General features: G+C 33.3%; 1 protein-coding gene across 9 annotated transcripts in view; it reads right to left on the bottom strand.

Moving 5' to 3' along the window:
* Positions 1-586: 586 nt before the first annotated feature.
* LOC127705870 (3-oxoacyl-[acyl-carrier-protein] synthase, mitochondrial-like) overlaps positions 587-9,844 on the bottom strand; it is a 273,875-nt gene continuing 264,617 nt past the window's right edge. For 2 of the 9 annotated variants that reach the window (XM_052210225.1, XM_052210227.1), the window contains exons 3-5: positions 8,305-9,819; positions 3,152-3,309; positions 587-1,400 (exon numbers count right to left, since the gene is read on the bottom strand). In XM_052210225.1, the coding sequence (XP_052066185.1) occupies positions 606-1,400; positions 3,152-3,309; positions 8,305-8,593 (1,242 nt within the window). In that variant the 5' untranslated portion in view covers positions 8,594-9,819 and the 3' untranslated portion in view covers positions 587-605. Of the gene's footprint in view, positions 1,401-3,151; positions 3,310-4,385; positions 5,265-5,553; positions 5,583-8,304; positions 9,820-9,844 lie in introns of those variants that run through there. The other 7 variants (XM_052210224.1, XM_052210230.1, XM_052210226.1 and 4 more) reach the window with 5 other exon arrangements.

Below are 9,844 nucleotides of genomic sequence, written 5' to 3'. Positions count from 1 at the left end.
GGGCATTTCTCCTTTAAAAATAGTTGTTTGGCACTATTTTCTAACTTGATTAAGACATTGCTGATATAAACCTCTTATCTAAATTTCATAAAAATTTGGTAAATATTGTACATATTAATAAGATCATATGGACAAAAGGACACACAGATGTACAGATATTTACAAATGGCACAATTCCTTTAAAAATAGTTGATTTGCACAGATTGCTGAACTCATCCAAGATATTGCTGATATAAAATTTTGATAAAAATTTCATAAAAATGCATGTTTTGAAGTTTGATTTTAAATCAAAAAATTGTTAACATACATAATTGTTCTCACCTGTGCAATGAAATGAATTTAAGATGAGCTGCATTTTTCATTTTGAAAGCAATTTTAATTCAATTTCATGCATGTATTTTAAAAGAACACATAGTTCTCCTTATTCTAAATGTACCAGGTACCAGCTGACCTTTAAAAATCAGCTAGGATATTGAAAAATTGAATGGATATGTCCCTCATTACATTTGCCTTCACTTCTTACTGTTTACATTTCCATTCTCCTACAAAATTGTTGTAAACCTATAAAGGCTAAATTAACGTTAAGTATCAACAACCATTTTATTTTATTGAATGAAAGACGATATACATAGACATCCATTTGTTCCTCCAAATCCAAATGAGTTAGTTAAGGCAATTCGTTTAGGAGACTTTGATATCCAATCCACTGAATCATTAGCAATATAATTTAAACCTACTCCTGTATTAGGCTCATATAAATTCAAAGTACCTGGAATCTTCCCTGAGTAACAAGACATCACAGTAAAAAAAGCTTCTATACTTCCAGCAGCACCTAGTAAATGTCCCGTTGCACCTTTTGTAGAGGACACCCTTAAATTTGTGTTTCTCCCTAAACATTGCATTATTGCTTTACTCTCAGCCATATCCCCTAAAGGTGTTGAGGTAGCATGTGCATTTACATATTCAATCTGACTACTTTCTACTTGAGCATCATTTAATGCTGTTTTCATACATCTATAAGCCCCACTGCCATCCTCGCTAGGTGCAGTAATGTGATGGCCATCCCCTGATAACCCATAACCTAAAATTTCTGCATATATTGTAGCACCCCGATTTAAAGCATGAGATAGTTCTTCTAAAACTAATACAGCTGCTCCTTCCGACATAATAAAACCATCACGCTTTCTGTCAAATGGCCTGGATGCCTGTTTAGGATTGTCATTATAACTTGTACTTAATGCTCTCATCTTAGAGAATCCTGCAACAGATAGTGGATTTGGGCTTTCTTCAGTCCCACCAGCTATCATGACATCTGCGTTTCCATGCTGTATAAATCTACATGCATCACCTACGGAATGTAATCCTGTGGTACAGGCTGTTGATACTGCATGGTTTGGTCCCTGTGAAATATTGAGATATACCTATAGTATGTAGTTATGACATCCATTAACAACGCTTGTTATTGCTTTTATTTAAATAATATAGACAAAACAGTAATAATTTTCTTTATTTATCCCTTATCTGTTATTTCTATTATTTGTTGCAACTTCCTGTTTGATTAAAAAGATGATGAAGATGTGTTATTTCTTTAGAACATGATTACAAGGATGTGTTATTTCTGTAGACCATGAACAATTCTGGTAATATATGTAGCTACTTGTGTAATAAACAATTTCTTTTTTTCAATTAAAACTGAGAACACCCTCCCCTCTTGTGGCAATATCATCACTGGTTTATTGCAATGCATGGCCATATAATCTCTGTTATATACTAATGCTGAAACAACTGCATAACAAATATCATTGAACTACTGACCTAACTGGTAACTTTAACATGTAATCTATGCAAAAGCTTCATAGCCAATAAACTTTGACTGAGGGACCTGAGCCAAATATTCTCCATGGAAATAACCTGTGCTAATGCTGATACAACTGCATACCAAATATCACTGACTTACTGGTACTAGTGGTTCCATTAAAATTGACCTAATCACACACTTTAACATTTTTAACTAAGTAAAGTTTCAAAGTCAATAGACCATGACTGAGGGGCAGGGGCAGATAATCTCCATGGAAATGAGATGTACCAATGCCAGTACATATCATTGACTTACTATTTGTGGTTCCCCTTAAAACAAGGAATTATTTGAATCTGAAATAATTTTGAATTCTGGAAAATTGATGAGAAATATATGATGAAAACTAACCCAACTAAATAGGGTTAGCCATGCGCGCATGGCTAAGGTGGGTTAGTTAGTTCATACTGAAATGATAGTGAAAGTAAAATTAACCTAATCCATGCACGCATGGCTAACCCTATTTAGTTGGGTTAGTTTTCATCATACATTTCTAATCAATTTTCCAGAATTCAAAATTATTCCAGATTCAAATAATTCCTTGTTTTAAAGTGATCTAATCACAAACTTTAACACATTGTTGACACCAAAGCCGGCAGAAACAGCATGCTTTGTATACTATAGGCGAGATAAAATCATTTTAATAGAACTTATTGTCCACCTGTTGAAAATTCCTTGTATTGCATTTTCATCTGATTGATGGTAATTGTACTAGCATCTGTGATTGACTATATAATTTCAACTGAGAACAGAGTGAAGTATCAAGGAATATGTAGATATAAGAAGATGTGGTATGAGTGCCAATGAGACAACTCTCCATCCAAGTCACAATTTGTAAAAGTAAACCATTATAAGTCAAAGTACGGCCTTCAACACAGAGCCTTGGCTAACACCGAACATCAAGCTATAAAGGGCCCCAAAAATGATTAGTGTAAAACCATTCAAACAGGAAAACCAATGGTCTAATCTATAAAAAAAAGAGAAAACAGGAAACACTTATGAACCACATCAACAAACAACAACCACTGAACAACAGATTCCTGGCTGGTCTAATTTCTGAAAAATAAGTCTTGGGGTTTACTAGATTTTCTTGGAAGTTTCTGACACTGCATGATTAATGTTTTCTGAGATATGGATCTTAATGTGCACACTGAAGTAGATACAAGCAGTAATCTGTAATCTTTCCAAACTGTAGAGGAGAAAACAACTACATGTAGTTTGTTACATAGAATCTAATAATAATATTGTTAGGAACATCTACATGATCTATACATGGTTCTTTTTCACTATGCTAACCTTCAGTCCAAATTTCACACTGACATTACCAGCAGCCATGTTGACAAGTATCTTGGGTAAAAAAAATGGATTAACTCCTTTGTAGCCTTTCTGGTTCATCATGTCTTTAGTCTGGTAAATCTCTTTCATACCGACCAATCCCATGCCAATTGCTACTCCTGAGAAAAAAGTTAAAGAACCTTTATTGAGCAATCTCACATACCCCATGCCCCAACATAAAGAGGAAAACTTAGTGTGACCTGATGGCATAGTTTTTCTGTTTACTTAAAGAATGATTCATTTCTATTATGATTTTACACCGAATATTTTGTAATACACATGTAGTATTTGATTAAGCATCTGGAAACCACTTTTCTGCACAATTTTCTAACTGTTTTAAGTAACTACCACCTTGAAATTTGACATGTTGACCTCAAAATCAAAAGGGATATTCCTCTCATTATATGTGTCCATATATCTAACTACTGTAAATTCAGAAATTATTGCGTGCATTTATTATTGTGATTTTTGAAGAATGGACAAAAATGGCAGATTAATTATTGCGATGTCAGGGAAATCTGCATGTATATTTGTATAAGATATAAGAATGCGAGTTCTTATTATTGAGATACTAACCAAGTCGCATTATTCGCATTAGTAATAAAATGCTCCGCTGGGGGGCAGCTTGATACGACTGCAGAGGTCGAACCCTGAATAGTTGGGGCAAGTATGGACACAACATTCAAGCTTGATACAGCACTGAATTTGGATTGTAATTAAATATTTGACACAGTATAGGTTTCTGACACAGAATGAATGTGGTCTAAGAACTTAAAAATTTTTAATTTATCTATTCAAACCATATCATTATTATTTGCTTTTATATATTAATCAGAAAAAACCAATTTAAAATGGAAAATTTTAAAGAAAAAAAATGAAAAAAAATCCCCCCCCCCAAATTTTTAGAACCCCCTTATGATTCATCACCCCCAAACTCAATCCCAGCCTTCCCTTTGTGGTATGGTACCTTCAACTTGCATACATGTGATGGACTGTGAAACTAAGATCAGGAGTTTGGGAAATTTTGGTCAGGAGATTAGGACTCAGATCAGGAGGTTTTTAATCGACATAAATTCTGTCATAAATGTAACCGTGTGCTGTAGAAATTGTCTGTTAAAGTGTGTTTTCTTCAACTTTCCATCCGAATGTATTATGTTTATAGTACCCTTGTACTTATTAATTAATTTTCTCTATCTTTTTAAACTTTCAACTTGTTCAATCTAACATTCTTCTTTTTTAGTATGTTCTTTAAATTTTTTAGGTCATATCTGTTTTGCCATTATTCATTGCAACCAAAACAATTGCTTATCTATCTGCAAGTAGATCTTTTGTTTTATCTTTATGCAAATAGATTTATAATGCTTGATAAGTAATACATTCAAACTGTAGTCATGGGTCATATTTATTATATAAAATTCAATTTAAGCCTTGAAAGGAAGTATAGAACCCTCAAATAATTTTCAAATTATTATTTTTTTATTTGTCCTAAGACATTTAAAATCATTTGATTACCATCCTTGTATGATTATTTGTTCAATTTATATTTTATTTATATTCTTTTAAAAATTAACATTATCTAAAGGAAAGTAACTTAAAACAGGATAAATCAAGGGAAGTAACCCAACATTCATTTTAACTACACAAAGTTTTATTACACAACGGCAGTTAGCCTGAGGTAAAAATCGTTGATAACCAGTATGTTTGACACCCAAGGTGACAAGTGAAGCCATATAATTATGCATGTTAATTGATTTACAGGTAAAATATAACTTCAGGTAATGTCAGTTACACCAGATATGTTGGGCTGAAATTTTTCATTCATGAAATATTTCATACACGGGAATTTTTTGTCTTCAACGGGAGGTCATGAGGAGACCCCTGAAAACAGGATTATTGTACTCCCGTCGGGAGGTTCACATGTACAATTTCAGAGAGATCCAAACACTTGAACACAAGTTATTGTCTGGAAACTAGAAAAATGCTTGTTTTTTGGTCCCTTGTTGGCCCCAAATTCCTAAACATTTAGGGCAATTACCCCAAACTCAAACCCAGCTTTCCCTTTGTGATATGGAACCTTGTAGTACAATTTCATAAAGATCCATACACTTACACACAAGTTATTGTCCTGAAACTAGAAAAATGCTTGTTTTTTAGCCCCTTTATGGCCCCTAATTCCTCAAATTTCTAGGGAATTACCCCCAAAATCAATCCCAGCCTTCCCTTTGTGGTATGGTACCTTGCAGTACAATTTCAGAGAGATCCATACACTTGAACACAAGTTATTGTCTGGAAACTAGAAAAATGCATATTTTTGGCCCCTGTTTGGCCCCTTATTCCTAAATTGGCAATTACCCCCAAAATAAATTCCAGCTTTCCCTTTGTGATATGGAACCTTGTAGTACAATTTCATAAAGATCCATACACTTACACACAAGTTATTGTCATGAAACTAAAAAAATGCTTGTTTTTTGCCCCTTTTTGGCCCCTAATTCCTAAAATTTGGAGGCAATTACCCCAAAAATAAATCCCAGCATTCCCTTTGTGATATGGAACCCTGTGGTACAATGTCAGAGAGATCCATACACTAACACACAAGTTATGTCTGGAAGTTACAAAAATGCTTATTTTTGGCCCCTTTTTGGCCCTTAATTCCTTAACTGTTGGTCCCATAACCCCCAAAATCAATCCCCACCTTCCTTTTGTGGTATTGAACCTTATGGTAAAATTTCATAGAGATCCATTCACTTAAACTAAAGTTAGAGTGCGAAAACCAATGTGTCTTCGGACGACGACGCCGGACGACGACGACGACGCCAACGTCATACCAATATACGACCACAAAATTTTTTTGCGGTCGTATAAAAACCTCACAATAATTTCTGAAATTACAGTAAGTTGCAATCCCAAATTTAGTATTTGATTTAGCATCTGGAAACCACTTTTCTCCACAATTTTCAAACTATTTTTAGTAACTACTACCTTGAAATTTGACATAGTGACCTCTAAATCAAAAGGGATATTTCTTTCATGATATGTGACAATATATCCAAGTAAAGTTATAACTCAATATAAAGTATTTGAGTTAGCATCTGGAAACAAATATTAATGACGTACTGACTGATGGACTGGTCAAAAACTGCCCTACCCCAACCACTACTACTTTGTAATATGGTGTATAAAAAGTTATAAATAATACTAGAAATTACCTAATGGCAATCACTATTAAAAACAACAACATAAAAATAAGGTGTAAAGCAATACCTATTTTTATGGAATTTATTTTGTTTGGTAATAAATGTTAATTGAACAGGAAGCTGACCTGATTAATTCATTTTGTAAAATAAATATAACATCTGGTAAAAGTAAGTTTTCACAAAAATTTTATTCAATCTTTTAATGAGGGGCCTGATGGGGAGGGGGGATCTCATCACGATTCACGAGTTGATTTTTTTGTCAATCACGATTCACAGAAAATAAATTTCCATGATCACGGATCACGAAAATATAAAAAAAAAAAAATCTGTAGAAAAACGGATCACGATAGCGAAAATGCGCCGACTACGAAGAACAAATATATAACCCATCAGGCCCCTCATTAATATAGATATTTTGAAAACAAGTATTATTTTTTTTTTTTGCTATAAAAAAAAAGTATAAACAAAACTATTAGCAAAACAAAAGATTGATATAAAATAAAAGATTGATATTAAATGTGTAGTATTTTAAATGGGGTGAACTGTTGTTTTCTCTCTTTTTTGTGCTGTTATACATAGTACAACTTATGAATTTCAGGCCATATATTACCTGACAAAATTATTATATTGATGTGTGTGGTTATTTACATAACAAGTCCAGGAAATAAGTACCAACTAATGACATGACCTTGAGGTAAGCTAACTAATGACATGACCTTGAGGTGACCTACATTTTGTAACTAATGACATGACCTTGATGTGAGCTTATAAGACAACATAATTAATACCCTGTATATTACTATGCCTATACATCTGTCTTGTCATATTTTGATGTCTTATAGTGATAAAGTCGTAAATTTCATTGGTTAAAATGAAAAACCGTGATTTCCCAGTTTAAAAAAAAACAGTATTTCACTTACATGTCAAATTAATCTTACATATTTACTGCTCTTGTCAATAAAGCTTCATCAAAACAAAATGAGAGTGCAAAGAATCATACATGTATATATATATATATAAAATGTCTGAATAAAAGTCAATGATCTTTCCCACAAGGGCGCTGGATCGTTACGAGTACGATACATGTACACAATAAATAAATTATATAAATGCCTGAAAAGTGTACAAAACAACACCAATAACAAAAAAAGAAAACTATAAATGTAATTATTTATAAATATTTTGGATAACAGATATCCTTCATCAGTATGATTATGATCATGGATGTCAAATGAATCATATCAATCTACTTTGATTAAACTATAACAATCTTGAAATTTATACAATAAAACAGTTAAACCGAACATCATAGTTAAGACGCTTGTACAATTCTAAAAATTTTAAACATGACATAGGTTATATAGCTATTTACAACTATAGACTGCAAAGATATGCTTCAATTAAAAATAGCAATGTGCGATATGAACTGGTACAATTCTAAAATTTAAAAGGTGATATATATATATATACATGATAAAGTAAGTTCCATGCATTTTATACTTAATTAACATCAAAGTCAATGTAATAATAATCCAAGAATTCAAATATTTAAATATTAAAAAAAAACATGGTATAGTTTTTTCTCAAGTGTTGAAGGCCGTATGATGGCCTATAATTGCTTATAACTACTTAATTTGAACTCTGGTTGACAGTTGTCTCATTAGAAATCATACCACATCACCTTATTTATATATATCTTCAACTCCTAACCAACAAACACTTTGATAATACACTCATGTGCAACACATATTTATGAATCAAATTGATGTGTTGTAACAGTTTGATTACTCTTGGAATATTTTTTTGATATATTTGAAATTGTTGGATTATTTTTTCTATAAATATAAGTCACCATAAATTTCAGTATACTACAGATTAATTTAGTTTATTGTCATGATTGTGTTTACTTGGGCTTTATACCAGTTCTAATTTTATCCTCTTCTGTGACTGGTTTCCATTTGGCATCGTTTAAAGCCTCCTCAGCGGCTACCAGAACATACATACTGCCTTCAGACATTGTCCTCTGTTTAGATGGTTCAATAACCTTGTCAATATTCAATTGGCCTGACTTATCTCCCCTTTGTATTAAACCTGCTACTCTACATGGAATTCCATCATACTCTGAAAAATAAAATGCTCCGCTGGCCTCAGCTTGATACGACCGCAGAGGTCGAACCCTGAACAGTTGGGGCAAGTATGGACACAACATTCAAGCTTGATACAGCAATGAATTTGGATTGTGATTAAATATTTGACACAGCATAGGTTTCTGACACAGAATGAATGTGGTCTAAGAACTTAAAAAATTTTAATTTACCTATTCAACCCATATCATTATTGTTTGCTTTTATATATATGAATCAGAAATAACCAATTTAAAATGGAAAATTTTAAAGAAAAAAAAATACCTCCCCTAAATTTTTTGAACCCACTTACGATTCATCACCCCTAAACTCAATCCCAGCCTTCCCTTTGTGGTATGGTACCTTGCAGTACAATTTCAGAGAGATCCATACACTTGAACACAAGTTATTGTCTGGAAACTAGAAAACTGCTTGTTTTTAGGCCCCTTTTTGGCCCCAAATTCCTAAACGTTTAGGGCAATTACCCCCAAACTCAAACCCAGCTTTCCTTTAAAGATATGGAACCTTGTGGTACAATTTCATAACGATCCATACACTTGAACACAAGTTATTGTCCTGAAACTAGAAAAATGCTTGTTTTTTGCCCCTTTTTTGCCCCTAATTCCTAAACGTATAGGGCAATTACCCCCAAACTCAAACCCAGCTTTCCTATTAAGATATGGAACCTTGTAGTACAATTTCATAAAGATCCATACACTTACACACAAGTTATTGTCCTGAAACTAGAAAAATGCTTGTTTTTTGCCCCTTTTTGGCCCCTACTCCTAAAATTTTGAGGCAATTACCCCCAAAATCAATCCCAGCCTTCCCTTTGTGGTACCTTGCAGTACAATTTCAGAGAGATCCATACACTTATACACAAGTTATTGTCTGGACACTAGAAAAATGCTATTTTTGGCCCCTTATTCCTAAACGTTTTGGGCAATTACCCCCAAACTCAATTCCAGCTTTCCCTTTGTGATATGGAACCTTGTAGTTCAATTTCAGAAAGATCCATACACTTACACACAAGTTATTATCATGAAACTAGAAAAATGCTTGTTTTTTGCCCCTTTTTTGGCCCCTAATTCCTAAAATTTTGAGGCAATCACCCCCAAAATCAATCCCAGCATTCCCTTTGTGATATGGAACCTTGTGGTACAATGTCAGAGAGATCCATACACTTGAACACAAGTTATTGTCTGGAAACTAGAAAAATGCTATTTTTGGCCCCTTTTTGGCCCCTTATTCCTAAACGTTTTGGGCAATTATCCCCAAACTCAATTCCAGCTTTCCCTTTGTGATATGGAACCTTGTAGTTCAATTTCAGAAAGATC

Source organism: Mytilus californianus, unplaced genomic scaffold, assembly GCF_021869535.1.
Source record: "Mytilus californianus isolate M0D057914Y unplaced genomic scaffold, xbMytCali1.0.p SCAF_6, whole genome shotgun sequence".
NCBI classification, from domain to species: domain Eukaryota; kingdom Metazoa; phylum Mollusca; class Bivalvia; order Mytilida; family Mytilidae; genus Mytilus; species Mytilus californianus.
Note: the sequence above shows the minus strand (reverse complement) of the source record. Positions and strands in the feature narration are given on the sequence as shown.